Source organism: Onychostruthus taczanowskii, unplaced genomic scaffold, assembly GCF_017590055.1.
Source record: "Onychostruthus taczanowskii isolate IOZ18803 unplaced genomic scaffold, ASM1759005v1 scaffold43, whole genome shotgun sequence".
NCBI lineage: Eukaryota > Metazoa > Chordata > Aves > Passeriformes > Passeridae > Onychostruthus > Onychostruthus taczanowskii.
In genome coordinates this window covers 3,218,774-3,234,486 of record NW_024501792.1, presented here as the reverse complement: position 1 = coordinate 3,234,486, position 15,713 = coordinate 3,218,774, and the positions used below count along the sequence as shown (strand labels likewise).

Sequence of the window (15,713 nt, the reverse complement as noted above, 5' to 3'; positions counted from 1 at the left end):
ATTCCATCTCCATGGGCTGGTTTCCTTAGAAACAATTCACAGAACAATTCCCAAACTTTGGCCTGGGAGGCTCTCCCCACCCTGGAATATTCTCATGGACATTGCCAGGACCCTCCTGACGACACAGGATGCTCACTAACATCACCTGGGGACCTGTCCGTGTCACTGACTGTGGCTTTGTGCTCCCAAGTTTGGGAATTAATGGCTGCAGGGAGTTTGCACTCACTTTTTTAGCACAAGCTGTGGCTTCAGCAGAAACCTGGGGCCTCTCCCTGGGCAGTTTTCAGGGTTTCTGTGCCCAAAACAGCTTCTCCCCCTGGCAGGGACTCAGCCCTGTTGCTCCTGCAGTTTTCAGTGCTGCCATTTCCCCTTCCCACCTGCTTGGGAATTTATTCCCCCCAGTGCTTCCTGTTAAGGGCAGCCAAAGGGATTTAACAGAGCCCACTCTCCCTGGAGGGCCTTGCCTGATGATGGTCCCTCTGAATAAAGCTCTTATTCCCAGATATTCAAGGACTTTGGCCAAAACCCTGGGGACTCAAATGTGACAGGCAATTCCAGAAGCTGCCTCGCCCCTCTGCTGACTCAGTTACCTCTGCTTAGTCATTAAAAAAAAAAAAAAAAAAAAAGGAACATTATCAGGTAATGGATGTGGTCATTTACTTTGACAGAAAGAGTTGCCAGAGCTGGCACTTTTCAGTGCCTTAAATGCAGCAGGAGCTGCTCCCTGATAGCAGCAGCTAGGATAAAATCTCACAGGGGTGTCTCAGCTGGTAAAATAGCCCCGAGTGACTCTGCCAGTGGGACAAAAATAGGTCACCTTGTGAGTTATACGATTTAAAGGAGGAAAAACCCACTATGATGTTGGTCCTGATCTATTACCTGCTGGAATTAGGGTGCAAGGATGACACTGAGCTACTGGATTATTGCTGAGGTCCCAACAGGGGCTGGCCGGAACCCAATATGGAAATGGATCAAAACTTACAAAAATGTGAAAACTCATGACTCGGGATCCATCTTTGGTGTAGCCTTGGCCAGGCTCCTGTACAGCCCAAGCTGCATCCTTTGAATCCCTTTTAATAAATCCCTGCTTTATTCCTTTAACTCTGCCCAGCCTCTGCTCCAGGGAGCCTCTCCAGGCATCCCTGAGCCCCTTTTTGCAGCTGGGGAAAGGGGAGGAGCAGCTTGACCTACCCATGGAACACCCAGGTGCCACATTCATCCGCCTTGGTGATGTAGTTTTCGGGCAGCAGCCCCGAGCAGCCAGTGGCCAGGGAAATGCCATAAATCCAGCCCTCACTCGTGCTGGTTTGCTCCACTGGGGACATGAAAATGAAATCCCCTGGGACCAGCTCCAGCTCGTCGTCGTTCTGGGGGGTGTAGGGGTAGATCACTTGCAGAGTCTGGGGGAGAAAAGCACAAAATGTTGTTAATGGATATCACAGCAAACGGGCCCCCGGCTGGGTAATAATTAGCACAGACTCCAAGTATTACAGAAGGCTGAATAATAATCTTTTTTTATGAAACCCATTGCTCTTTTTTATATTCTAGCTTGCTACAGGTGGAATTGATTGGTGTTTTTAGTTAAAACACCATCACCACTGGCTAATTAAGAAACCACCCTTTGGTAAACAAATCTCCATAACACATCCCACGTGTGCACAACACCAACAATAATCAGCAAGTGAAGATAAGAATTGTTTCTCATTCTTTCCTCTGAATGATTCCTGGGAAAGTTGTGCTCCTCTCTGTGGCCAGAGAGCTGCTGCCACAAGGCTGGTGAGGGGCTTGGAACACAAGCCCTATGAGGGGCTTTTGAAGGAGCTGGGGTTGTTTAGCCTGGAGAAGAGGGGGCTCAGAGGTGACCCCATTGCTCTCTTCAATTCCTGAAGGGAGGTTGCAGACAGGTGTGGACGGTCTCTCCCACCGGGCAGCCCTGACAGAACCAGAGGACACAGTCTCAGCCACGTCAGGGAAGGTATAGGTTGGATATTAAGAAAAAAATTCACCGAAAGAATAATAAATAAAGAATGCTCTTCCGAGGGGGGTGGTGGAATCAGCATCTCTGGATGTGTTTAAAAAAAGGCTGGACATGGCACTTGGTGCTATGGTCTGGTTGAGGTGTGAGGGCATGGGCTGGACACTATGATCTTTGGGATCCCTTCCAACCTCATTATCCTGTGATTCTGTGAAATGGAAGGGGACTTTCAGCAGAGGGGTGATATTTTGGGGTGAGAGGAGCTCCAGGAGTTTACCTCGTGGTTGACGAAGCGAATGTCGCGGGAGAAGATCGCGGCCACCCAGTCACAGCCCAGCTTGACATCGATGCTCTGGGCCAGCTTCTCCAGCGTGGGCAGGTGGCTGCTCTGGAAGTGATAGGCCAGGGTGACGTGGAGCTGCTTCTTGTGGGGCTCCACGTGGACATCTGCAATGGGGAGAGGAGGGCTGAAAACCCCTTGGTGCCACGTTAGTGACCGTGGCCTCCAACAGAGCTGCACTTGCAAAGATGCTCAAGTGGGACAAGCTGGAGCTCAGCTGGAATCTGGGAGTGTGAGGTTGTTGCTGTTGTATTAGGGACAGCTGAATAAAGCAACACAGACTCCAAGGTCTTCTCAGAAGGCAACAGAAAAGACATCACATTGTTTTTTAGACATCACATTGTCTTTTAGACATCACATTGTTTTATAGACTGTTCTGAGAAAGCTGGACCTGGTGGGTCCTCAATCAATACCCCTCACCTCTTTGCTAATTAGGAACAACACCCTTGTTGTAAACATCTTGCAAGTAAACGAGTTAAAAACACCAGCTGCAAAGATTAAAGATTATTTTAATTCTTTCTCTGAGCTTTCTCAAAGCTCCCCCAGAGCAATGCCTGGGAAAGTTGATCTGACTTACTCTCTGACCAGACTGTCAGCATCCACAGGAGGTCTCCAATATTGAAAATATCAGAGATTTGGGGTCTGATTCAGCCAGGGTGCCAGACAAGGCATCCCTGCAAACTGCCAAACAACGGGGGTGTGACAATCCTTACTGCAGCTCTGGACACGCAGGATCTCCTGCCAAAAGAAAAAAGAGATTTTTCCAGGTAGGAAAATCCAGGAAGTTTTTATGAGCAGCCGAGGATCTTTCCAAAATAAGCAGGTAAAAAAGCATGATTTTTACTCTCCCTCTGTCATTCTCTCTGCTGCACTAAATTACAAATCTATGGAATTTGCAGGTTTGTGCAAGTTGATTAAATCTTTTCCTTGGGCATTAGTTGGATTATCAGTTTAGTCACTGAGGGTGAAGTATTTCCAAATTGTGGAAACATAATAATGATTCAGAATGATCCTGCAGAAAAAAAGAATCTGCATCAGGAGATGATTCCAGGTGAAAATATGTGAAATATTTGGGCTCTTCCAGTAGATGAGGAAATCACAGGATACATTGTTTGCACGTAATTTATTCATGCTTATTCAACCAAAAATTGCAATTAGATTTGACTGATTATTCAGTCACAATTGCAGCTATTCAGAGACTTGGCTCCAAGTGCCAGCCAGGGGTAGCTCTGCAAGCTCATCCATCTTTTTTCTGTTGTTGTTTTTCATCAGCAATAAAATATGCTCAAGATCTCTGAAAAAAAAAAAAACCCAGAGACTTTAATGTGATAACCTGACCAAGCTGTGGCTGCAATGCAGCAATTGCCTTCCCCTAAGAAACCCCAATTTGGCCTGAATTGGAGTAGTCTCAGGGCAGAAGATTGTTGGAAGCCACAAAAGCTTCTTTATTCTGGGTCAGTGGGTTTTTTTTTTGGATAAAAATCGCATTTTTGGCTGTGCTGGAGGGAAACACTGATCCCACTCTCACTGGCTGCAGTGTCCTTGGACCCACCCAATGTCTACCTTCCAAAACCTTCTTTTAAAAGATAAAATTCCCTCCTTCTTCTAAAGGGAAAGGAAGTTCTAGGTCAGGTGAAAGCAACACATTCCAGAGGCTCTGGAAAGAACTTTCCAGAGCTTCTGGCTCCCTGCTGTGGAGCAGGGACAGACTCACAGCATCCCTGCATGGCTGTGGGTGCCTGCCCAGCACGGGAACACCCCAGGAATGCAGAATTTGCTGCGTTTTTGATGCATTTAAGCTCCAGGATAAGCCTGGGATTGGGAAGGACTAAACCAGTTGTGTTGTGGGCAGGCCAAGCTGAGCTCTGCAGTGGTGGAGGGTGGGATTGTGGTGTTGTGGGTGTTGGGAATTCCCAGTTTGGAGGTGACACTCAGCGAGGTTGTTCAGCAGAGGAGAGGACAAGGTTCTGGTTATTCCCCCTCCAGAAGCAGGAGAGGATCATGGAGCACCTGTGAGCTCTGAGGTTGGAAAGAACACTTGGGGTCTTCTCCCAGAGCCCTCTTCACACCTCAAAAACGCAGTGAAAAAACAACCACGGCCTTGAAATGGCCGGGGAAAGTTCTGTGGTGGTGGCTGGAGGAGGCGAGCGGGCAGGAAACGGCTCAGAGCAGCTCTGTGAAAGGGTAAAGAACCACCAAATGTCAGCTTCCCTTCCAGAAACAGCACTGAAAACTCAGGGTGAGACATCTCCCAGCTGAAAAGCCAAAGCACCCACTGGGGTGTTGAGTTTTCACTTAAAAATCAGGGATTTGCTTTTGAGCTTTGCTTCTTGGTGGCATCAGAGCTTTGGGGTTCTGGAAAGGCCCAAACTGTGAGTTTTGGCAGCTGCTTTGCTCCTGCATGGCATCAAAGTTTTGGTTTTTCTGACAATGCCCAAGCTGAGCTCCTGCATGGCATCAAAGTTTTGGTTTTTCTGACAATGCCCAGGCTGGGCTCTAATGGCCTCGAAGTTTTAGTTTTTTATCAGGGCCCAAGCTGAGCTCTTTTGGCATCCAAACTTTGTTTTCTGACAATGCCCAGACTGAGCTCCTTCATGACACCAAAGTTTCGGTTTTTCTGACAAACCCCAAATTCATGGCATCCAAGCTTTGGTTTTCTATCAGTGCCCAAGCTGAGCTCTTTTAGCATCCAAACTTTGTTTTTCTGACAATGCCCAGGCTGAGCTACTTCGTGACACCAAAGTTTTGGTTTTCTATCAAGGCTTCCAAGTTTTGGTTTTTCTGACAATGCCCAAGCTGAGCTCTTTTGGCCTCCAGACTTTGGTTTTCTGACAATGCCCAGGCTCAGCTCCTTCATGACTTCAAAGTTTTGGTTTTCTGACTCTCCAGGCTGGAATCTCGTGCCATCCAAGCTTTGTTTTTCTGACAATGCCCAGGATGGGCTCTCATGACACCCAAACTTTGTTTTTCTGACAATGCCCAGGATGGGCTCTCATGACACCCAAACTTTATTTTTTCTGACAATGCCCAGGATGGGCTCTCATGACACCCAAACTTTGTTTTTTCTGACAATGCCCAACCTGGCAGCTGCCAGAGCAGTCACTCACCTGCTTTGGAAGCCGCCTCTGCAGCGAAGTCTGCAGCGAACTTCTTGAGCACCTCAGCACTTTCCTCCTTGACGAAGAGCCCGATGAAGTTGGAGGACGTGTAGAGCTCCAGGGGCAGCGGGGCAGGGAATTTGCATTTCCAGCGCATCACCGTGGCCTGCAGGGCTTCCGTGAGAGCGTCCACCTTGCTGTCCTCACACTGCCAAGGAAGCAGGACAGGCATGGCTCAGGAAAGGAGAGGATGTGGGTGGGTGTCAGTGGCCTACCTTTCCCCTCATGCAGTGAGAAGAAGCACAGGGGCATGGAAAAAAAAGTAAAAAAATCTATGTTTAGAAATCCTTGGCCCCTCCCTTGTCCTCAAAGCAGGATCAGCTATCCCCAAGTAACCTCCCCAAGCTCCCCCCAGCCATTCTCACGCTGAGGATCACTGGAGAGGATGAGAATTCAGTCTTCTGCTGCTGCTCTTCCCTGAAAACAACAGCTTAAAAAAACAATTCCCTCCTCCAGCAGCCCAGGCATCGGCAAAATCCCCGCAGCCCCTCCCTAAGCCAGGCTGAAGTCTCCAGGCTGAGCCTGGCAAGGAATGGCTAAAGCAGAGAGGGGAGAGGAGCTGCGCTTTACCATGAAGAACTGGCAGAGGGTGATGTGGGGGAAGATGTTGTGAGCTTTGTTCTTGCCACAGATCTGCTTCGACTGCTGCCAGAACTCGGAGAGCTTCTGCGCCAGGGGCCCGGTGGGGCGCAGGTACAGCACGTACTCCCGGGGCAGGGTGTCATCCAGGAACGGGTCACCCACGTGGGAGAAGAGCCTGGCAGGCAGAAAGAGCTCTTAAATCGAGAGAGAGTCGCAGATTTTCTTCCCCCAATAAAACCAGCTCCCCCCGTGCTGCCGCTCGTTGTCCCTGCATGGGAAAATGCAGCTCTGGAGGGGCAGGCAGAGCTGCTCTGCCTCACTTGCAGCCCACTAGCACTGCTCAGTAACACAGAAAATTGGGGGTTACTTTCAGGCTGATGCTCTGAAGATCCAAGCCAGGTCGCTGCTTCTGCCTTTTCTGCCTTTCAGAGTGCAGAACACAGGGAGGAGAGCACCAGGAATCACTCCATGTCTCTGAGCAGGCAGCTCCCAGCTGCAGAGTGGGGGGGTTCCTTCTCTCACCTATTCCCCTTCCCACCTGCTTGGGAATTTATTCCCCCCAGTGCTTCCTGTTAAGGGCAGCCAAAGGGATTTAACAGAGCCCACTCTCCCTGGAGGGCCTTGCCTGATGATGGTCCCTCTGAATAAAGCTCTTATTCCCAGATATTCAAGGACTTTGGCCAAAACCCTGGGGACTCAAATGTGACAGGCAATTCCAGAAGCTGCCTCGCCCCTCTGCTGACTCAGTTACCTCTGCTTAGTCATTAAAAAAAAAAAAAAAGAACATTATTATAACACCTTTGCTGCAGATCACAAACCCCTCTCAGACCAGGCTCGTTTCCAGCACTTAAACAGCACCTCACTAACTCTGCAGGTGCTTTTCAGACAACAGCCCTGTTTAAAAATGCCACATTCTAATGGCTGAAACCCTAAATCCACCATTTCTGCTGCTTTTTAACATTTATTACTTCATACCAACCAGTCGCATGCTGCTTGAACACTCCTTCCACCTGTCGATGCCAGCGCTTTTTGTCTGCAGAGAGAGCAAAATAAAAAGAGAATTTCAGTGCTGCTGGGTCTGTTGCTGTGTGTTTGGGCCCTCATGGGATGCCCTTTCCAATTCTCCAACCCCTGGGGCTTTTTTTTTTGGATGTGCCACCTGTCAAATCCCCATAAACTGAAGGACAAAGTCATGCAGCCAGCACAAAACATGAATTATGGACCTCTGGGTTTTCCCAATTCCCCACTTTTTCTGGACAGAGAAACACCAGCATTTAATGGTCTTTTTGCTGGCAATTTCAGCATGAAACCCCAAAGATTTGGGTCTTAAAATGCAGGAGTTGCAGCGAGGAGGAGAAAAATTCAACAGCCACGAGAGGGCACAAACAGAGATTTTCCAGCTTAGAAAAGTTCCCTTTAGTCCTTGCTGTACTCAAATTGCTCTTCTGCTTCTTTCCCTTCAGGATGTCTCTGAATCCCTTTTCCCTGCATCTGGGAACACCCAGCTCTCCTGTTCAGCAAGTTTTCTGAGCACACCAGCACAAGTAACAGCTTTAAACGTGGAATTATGTTTTCCAAGTGCTCGACACCAGCTGTGGATCAGCTCAGCCCTGTGGCACCAGGGACAGCCAAAGGGAGGGATTCACCCAGAACCCAAATGGAGCGAGAATTATGAGTGAAGAAGGCAGAAAATGACAGAAATTTTAGGGTCATGAGGCAGAGACAGGAGCTCAGCTGGGGAGGGTGCAGAATTCCCCATGAGTAGGTGATTTCCTAAAGGGAAAGGGAGCAGATCCAGGCTCCAGCCCGTGGGTCTGGGGTCAGGGACCCTCCAGGGCTTGTGGCCATGCTTGTGTCACCCCTTGTGTCTGCAGTGCTTTCCAAATGCTCTGACACCCCCAGAGGACATTCCTGAAGGTCACCCCCAGCCCCCAGCCATGTGCTGTTGACTCAGCTGTGCTTCAGCCTCCCCACCCTGTGAACACACACATTTTGGTTCGTTTGGAGGGTAAGAGGAAGGCAGAAAGATAATGCTGATAATGATAAAAAACAAAAAAGAAAAAAAAACAGAAATAAAGAGCTGTGTTGCAAATGTGTGGTGATGAATACACTTCCTCCCCACGCTGTTTTGCTGCCCTTATCTGCCAGCATTCCCTGGAGATCAGCAGTGCTGGGCCAGCACCTGCCCTCTGGGAGGATGGATTTGGTGGATTTGGGGTGGTGAACGCTGTGGGCTGGGGCTCCTGCCTTGCTGACCTTGCTCTGCTCTGGAAAGTGTTCTGTGCAAAGCAGAAAGTGCTTTGCTTTGGAAAGCAGCTCAGGCAAAGGAGCTGAAAAATAGGGGGGCACCTCTCTAAAAGATAGGGGGGAACTCTCTAAAAGATAAGGGGGGCTCTCTAAAAGATAAGGGGAATCTCTCTAAAAGATAAGGGGTACCTCTCTAAAAGATAGGAGATATCTCTCTAAAAGATAAGGGGGGACTCTATAATAAAGATGGGGGGAATCTATCTAAAAGATAAGGGGAATGTCTCTAAAAGACAGGGGGGACCTCTAAAAGATAAGGGGGCATATCTCTAAAAGATAAGGGACACCTCTCTAAAAGACGGTGGGGGGGAACTCTCTAAAAGACAGGGGGGATCTCTCTAGAAGATAAGGAGGATCTCTCTAAAAGACAAAGGGCACCTCTCTAAAAGATAAGGAGGATCTCTCTAAAGGATAAGGGGCACCTCTCTAAAGGATAAGGGGCACCTCTCTAAAGGATAAGGAGGATCTCTCTAAAAGATAAGGAGGATCTCTCTAAAAGATAAGGAGGATCTCTCTAAAGGATAAGGGGCACCTCTCTGGGAGCAATGCCTGGGGATTCTTCCTGCCCTGCTTCCATCATTTGCTGTGCTGCCCTTGCTCACTCCCTCCCCTCCTGCCGGGGCTGTCTTTGCTCTTCACAAGAGAGATGTGACTCTGCAGAACTCTCCCCTGAAGGCTGGCAGTGAAGCCTGCCCTCCCGGAGCAGCTCTGGCCCTCTCCGGGATTTCCTCTGCCCAGAGCTCTGGAGGAGCTGTGCACAGTCCAGGTTCTCCCACCCCCCCTCAGGGACTCTTTTCCTTCATGACCTGATGATTCTTTGGAACAAACGCCCAGAGCTCTGGAGGAGCTGTGCACAGTCCAGGCTCTCCCACCCTCCCTCATTTTCCTTCATGACCTGATGATTCTTTGGAACAAACCCCACAGAGGAGCACTGCTGGAATTAACTGCAGCTCCTGCAGAGCTGAGGGGAGGCAGAGAACACGAGGCTGGAGCCACACCTTTGTTCACCTGGGATTTCCAGAGCTGCCTCCATCATCCACAGGGACAACCAACCCCCTTGTCAATTTAATTTTCATTGTGAGGAGGAAATGCTGCATAAAGCAAACAAAGCCAGAGGATATTTTTATCCCAGGACCTGCAAATGAGAGACTTCTTCCTTTTTTATTTATTTATTTTTTTTAATTTAGTGCAAGGAATGATGCTGATTACTGGTAAGTCTCTGCTTTCCTCCCAAAATCCCACCTTAACCAAAACCTGGAGAGGACCCATCCTCCAGCTCCCAGGCCAAAATCAGCTTTTTAGAAGCTGAGTACTCAAAACTGGTCCCAGCCATGCCAAAGTGGCCTGATTTTCACAGTTGCTGAGTGCAGTGGGAGCTGGAAAACGCATCCTGCTCCTGAGAAAATCAGGTCACTTAATTAGGTGACAAATTATGGCTTAGGTGCTCACATTTCCTCACACTGGGTACCAAGTGTTGGCTGGAGCATTGTAGAAAAAAATAGTGACTCAGATGAACCAGAAAAGAGGAAAAAGGAAGAAAATTACTTATTTTTTTCAGAATTTACTGGATGGTATCACTGAGTAACTGTTTCTGGTGGTGCAAAATGGGTTCAGAAGCTTTGTGCAGCACTGCTGGTCCCCTGGGGCACCCAGCTCCTCCTAGTCTTGGCTTCTGAGATGAAGTGCAGGGAAATCACTTAAAAGCACCCAGCAACATGGAATAATCATTTCGAACAGACAGCAAGGCACAGGTTCTGTGCAACTGCAGCTCTGGAGAATCTGGGGAAGGGCAAAGAAAACCCTAACAGCAATGACTTCCAAATGCACAGCAGGTATTTTATTCACCAGGAAGAATTAAATTGATTCTTCCACCTCAAAGCCCTGCCCGTGACACTCCTCAGTGTCAAGGCCCAAGGAAAACCTTTCCCCACTCAGTCCCTGGTTAAACAGGGTGAAATATTGCCAGGAAATATCTCAGCTAAACATCTGGCCCCAAAATATTGCAGCAGAATTGGTGTTGCTGCCCTGGCCCCCACACTGATGTGCCAATTTTAACCCCACTTTGAGGCAGAGCACAGAGCTCTGAGGGATGCAGCACTTCACTCCTTAATGCTGGGGGATTCCTGGCTTCCTGTCACTTCTGGCTGGGAAAAAACAAAAAAAAAAAGGGGAATGTCAATGGAGCTGGGAAAAATGTATCAATAAACATAAAATATGATGGCCAAATCCCATTTGCTTCAGAGGAAATGACTGTAATGGGGAATGAGGCATTGACCATAACGAGAACCACACAAAAATCCTCCCTCTGCTGAGAGCTCAGCCTTCTGCTTCTAGTCCAGTTTAAAAAGTGTTGGGCTTTATCCAAGCCCAGCTTAAAAAAGGAGGGTGAAGTAGGAAAGACACTGCAAACAGCAAGAGCAAGGCATGGGGGGAAATGTTCTGAGATAAAATATCATGCAGATAAAAATACATCACTAAAAAAGCGTGCAAACTTCAGGGGCTTGATGCCCCAGCAGGGACTTCCATTGGCTCTTCCTTAATTTCACTAATTGTCCCATCAGCAGAGCTCTGCCTGTGAGAGGGACCTGATTTTATTTGGAATTTCTGCTCTCAGAGGCTGCAGAAAAGTCCAGCAGCAGCCTCTGCCTCAGCCCCAGCTCCACAGGTACCCAGGGATTTGGGACTGAGCCCTGCAGGGATGGAGGAAAGAGAGAAAATGACCAACTCTGCCCTTGCATCCCACCCCTCAAGCCCCCACAAACTCCTTCCCCCTGAGCAAAACCCCTCAGAGGGATGAATTCATCACTCAGTCTTTGGCCCATCAAATATTTTGCTGTGTAAATAAAGATTTTTAAAAAAATATGATGGAAATACTTCTTTTTCCTCATCAGGTCCCACTCACAGGCCTGCCTGAGAGGGTAAAATAGGAATTACAGCCCATAATTTATGCCAAATGAGTTTGAAAGAAGGATGCTGTCAAACAGAGCGTTTTTCCTTAGGAATACAAAATAAGCACCTTGGTTTTTCCTTGTTTGTGCCTATAAAACATATTTATATAAACATATATTCAACTAGCTCTATGTATCTATTTAAAGCTTGGCTTCTTGCATCTCTGTTGGTTTCTGGTAAAAGAATAGAAAGCAAAATGTTGGCTGGCTCCAGGGAATGGGAAAAAATAGGAATTTTCTGGCTGCAGCTGCTGTTTGGAGCAGATCTGTCAGTGCAGGTGCAGGTCAGGAGCCCAATATTTAAATTTCTTTTAAATATTTAAATTTCTCCTTGCATTACATGTCAAAGTCATGAGTGGGAGGTCCCAAATTCAAACTCTGCTCTATAACCTACAGTAAAACTGTCAAAAATTCTCCACAAATTATTTTTTGTGTGTTTTTTCCCAAATTGACCACCAAGTGACCTTTACAGATCCCCGAATTTTTGCAGTTTTCATTAATTGTTTATTAACAGTCCAGCAAGGGGAATGAGTCTGTTTTAGGCTTTCACTAAACAACTGCACATTAAGGAATGGCTTTGTAAGGAAAATTTCTGTGCAATTAATGACTTGGTTCTGTGAAGTAGGAAAAAAACCCACCCAAATTCCTGGGTGCTATGAATTTCTTAATTATTCTGCACACAGAAATGGCCACAGTGAGGTGTCCCTCCTAAATGTGCTGTGCTCCTCTGAATCCTCACCATGCACAACTCACTCAGCCACCCCCAAAAAAATCATATGATGCTGCCTCTGTTCTTATTTGGGTGACCTTGCTGCTATAAATAGGGCCAGGACAGGAAGATATCACCAGGGATCCAGTTCCTGTTTAGGGCAGGGGGTTGGGGATGTTCCTTTTCTGCATCTGTGAAGGAAAAAACAACAAAACCCCCGTGGTGTTTTTGTGAGGAGAACGACTCTGATGTGAGAGCGTGGCAGGGTAATTAATTTCTCTCCCTTCACTGAGTTTTAAGCAAAAGAGAATCTAATAAGTGCAGAAAGTCTGTGATTTCCATTCATCTTCAAAACCCAGCCAAATCACAGATTAACATTTCCAGGAAGTCTGACCACCTTCGGAAGTTAAAACTCGGCAAAAGACAAATTTCACTTGCAAAAGATTGCACTTAAAACTTCAGCGGCCTCTTAAATTCTCCGTTTTCCTGCCTGATGGCAGAGAGAAATCCCTGCTCGCGTGGAATTCACTGAGTTTAATCTCAACCACATCCCCTCTGGAACACCAGCCGGTTTTACACCCCAAGGTCCCCTTTGGGAACGTGCTGTTCCCAACCCCTGAGGTCAGCAGGGGCCAGCAGCAGATCCCAGCTGTGGAAAACACCCAGGTCCTGCCTGGAATGCAGCAACTTCCAGAGGGGAAGCTCCTGGGAACTGCGAGCTCTCCGTGTCGCATCCTGCAGGTCACGGCAGTGTTTATGGAAGGGGGCTGGAAATTCCCTTCCTCCCTCTTCCCAAGGGCTGCCTGCTTATCCCCAGCTCTGGAATAGCGAGCTCTGCTAGCAGGGAGGAGAGGGAAAAGGGAAATGTGGGTAATAATGTGTGTTTGTAATCTCCACATTTTCAAGTGTTCCTTTTTTTTTTTTTTTTTTTTTTCCAGAGGACAAGCAAATTGCAGCCTGGCCACAGGAGGAGGAGGAGGAGGATGAAATGGTGATTTTTGTGTGCAAAGAATGAGGGCCTGGGCACGTGCCTCTTGCTTTTTGGAGTTATGTAAGATTTTGAAGGCGGATTTCTCTCCCCACATGTGCACCGAGTCATCCCCTAATCCCCTGCTCAGCCAGCTTGTTAAAGCACAAGGAGAGGGAAGCACAGGCTTGTAAAAAGTGGCCGGGATAAAGGCAGGAATGTAGCAGCCATTCACCATTTTCAAAGAGGGACAGGGTTCAGAGAGGAAGCAGGATATTCCCTTCCTCAGAACAACAACAGTGCAGCTTTTTCTGAGGCGTGGGCTTGGCTGTCCAGCTCCTGCAGGATGGAGGAGGAACAAGGCTCAGGATTTTGGGCTGATTTGAATCGGCCACACCCCATCAAAATTCCTCTGTCCTTTCATTCTCCCCTTCAGCTGCAAGGCCCTGTCCTTAGGTTTGCTCATAATCCTGATATTGGTTTTCTTTTTAATTTCTGTTTTGGATGATATTTGCTGTCTGGCTTCCTGGTTCACTTCCTTTAGCTTCTCTCCCCATGTGCTAATCTACTGCTCAAACAAGCTCTGAAAATAGCAGGAGGCCTGAAGCTGGGAATTTGAGAAAATGATGTCTCACCATTCCCTAATAAACCCACAAAAACTGGCAGCACCTCAGCTGCCCGGTTCAGACTCAAACCTGTGACTGCAGGGCACTGGGGGCTCGGTGAAGGAAGGTGAGAAACAACTGCTGCTGCTAAAGCTTCTGCAGAATTGTGACCACTGGGAAAGCAACCAAATAAATCCACACACAACTGGAGCTCATTCAGCAGGGGCTCATCCCCTTCAAAACCTGATTTTAACAGCGGCCAGAACTGACCACGAGCTCGGCACTCACAGGGAGCAGCTTTCATCTCAAAGCCATTAATCCATTTTTAGCTAACCAGGAAGACAATGTCCTTGCAAGGAGCCAAGCTGGAGGTTTAAGGATGCTCCAAGGCACCATCTGGAGGCTCGGTGATAGCCAGGAAAGGAAGCAGTTGTCAGCTGATTGGGAAGAAATTAAGTCCCACATTTGAGACAAACACGGCGCTTTCTTCTCCCTCATTGCTCCTCTCCCTATCCAGGAATGAGATTTGCCACAGCTCTGCTTTTTTTTTTTGTCTTTTTTGCCATGGCGTCTTTCTCCCACCAGGAGCGGGTTTGGGCCGGTGGAGCTGCTGGGGGAATGGGAAGGGGGCCAGGTGGCTGCTGCAATGTCACCAATGTCCCACTGCCACCTCCTGCCTGTCCATCTGTCACAGCCCTTCTGCACTGTCCCCAGTGCCCAGCCCCTGCTGCCCCACACCCTAATTCGGGGAGGGGGAACTTTGTGCCCCCAGTCCTCCAGCAGCCCCATTCACCCCTCTGAACATCGAATTTCTTTAGGAAGAAAAGGGAAAAAAAAAAAAAATAAAAAGCAAAGCCACAAGTAGCACTTTAAAGTGCCAGTGTTAACATTTTCCAGCTTCTTGGGGTTTCAAAACAGGAAGTTTGGGGGCGGCGCAGTTGCACAATTTGCCAGAAAGCTGCTGTTCTGTGAAGCTGGTGACACGGGGCTGTACCAGGAACCCGAGCCCTGACGGCCACCAAGGATGTGACCTCCTGGGACTGGCTCTCAGCAGGTTTTGGTGTGCTGCTCCTGCCTGGAGGAGCCCTGTGCGGAGCTGCGGTGGAGAGCGGCTTTGCCCTGCACAAAGCTGAGCTCAGGGGAGCTTTTCCCAGGCTGAGAGAGGAAGTGAGCAGGGACAACACGGCCCAAAGCCCCAAAACAGAGCACTGAGCTGCTCGCCTTGGATCTGGTGAGGAAACCTGGGGTGTAAAATCCCTCCAGGTCTCTGTGTGCCGCACACCCTCGCGGGGCTGGCGGGAGCATTGCTCTGAACTTGCTCTGCTTGAGGTGCAAACAACAGGTTTTGGTCAAAACTCTGTCAGCTTGGGTCCTGCACAACCAAATCATGGAATCCTGGGGTGGATTGGGTTGGAGGGGCCTTGGAGGTCATCTGGTTCCACCAGGGACACCTCCCACTGTCCCAGGTGCTCCAGGACACTTCCAGGGATCCAGGGGCAGCCACAGCTTCTGGAAAGTTCTCCCACGGCCTCACCACCCTTATGGGGAAGAATTTAATCCAAAAATCCATTTGCTGTTTCACTCCCTTTCTCTCCAGTGAAGAAGGGAATATCCTGTGCTTGCCCAAAAATGGGTGAGCTCAGCCACTCCCACCCCAACATCTGCACTCAGCCTAATTTGACGTTCTTTTCCCTGCTCATTTTTTGTGTTCATTCTGAGCCCTTACTTTCCCCTCAATGCTGCTTTTCCCTTCTTTGGGGGCAGTGTGTGCCCATGCTGGGGACTCTCAGAGGTTCTGCATGCCTGTGGGCTCACAGCTCTGCTGAAAAGGCAAAGCCAGAGAGGGAAAATGGGAAGTGGACGCCTGGCATGAAGCTAAGCCTGCTCTCACACCTAAAATAGACTCAGGCAAAGCAGCAAGAAGGAAGTCTAAGAAATTAAGGAAGGTGGAAGGAAGAAGAAGGGTGGGGTGCTGAAATAGTTGGGTCAAAGGCAAAAAGAGAGACTCAAAATAGCCTCCTGCTCTAGACAGCTCTGTTCAGGAAATTTGGGAAGCCTTGTTGTTTTCAGTAATACACAAAATTCATGTTATAATCATTCCAAATTATTATTCCTCACTTCTTTT

At 48.4% G+C, this 15,713-nt stretch overlaps 1 protein-coding gene across 3 annotated transcripts in view; it reads right to left on the bottom strand.

Moving 5' to 3' along the window:
* UBASH3B (ubiquitin associated and SH3 domain containing B) overlaps window positions 1-15,713 on the bottom strand; it is a 66,209-nt gene that overhangs the window by 13,333 nt on the left and 37,163 nt on the right. For 2 of the 3 annotated variants that reach the window (XM_041413897.1, XM_041413899.1), the window contains exons 2-6: window positions 7,035-7,088; window positions 6,044-6,230; window positions 5,423-5,621; window positions 2,253-2,422; window positions 1,192-1,400 (exon numbers count right to left, since the gene is read on the bottom strand). In XM_041413897.1, the coding sequence (XP_041269831.1) occupies window positions 1,192-1,400; window positions 2,253-2,422; window positions 5,423-5,621; window positions 6,044-6,230; window positions 7,035-7,088 (819 nt within the window). Of the gene's footprint in view, window positions 1-1,191; window positions 1,401-2,252; window positions 2,423-5,422; window positions 5,622-6,043; window positions 6,231-7,030; window positions 7,089-15,713 lie in introns of all 3 variants that reach the window. The other variant, XM_041413898.1, reaches the window with a different exon arrangement.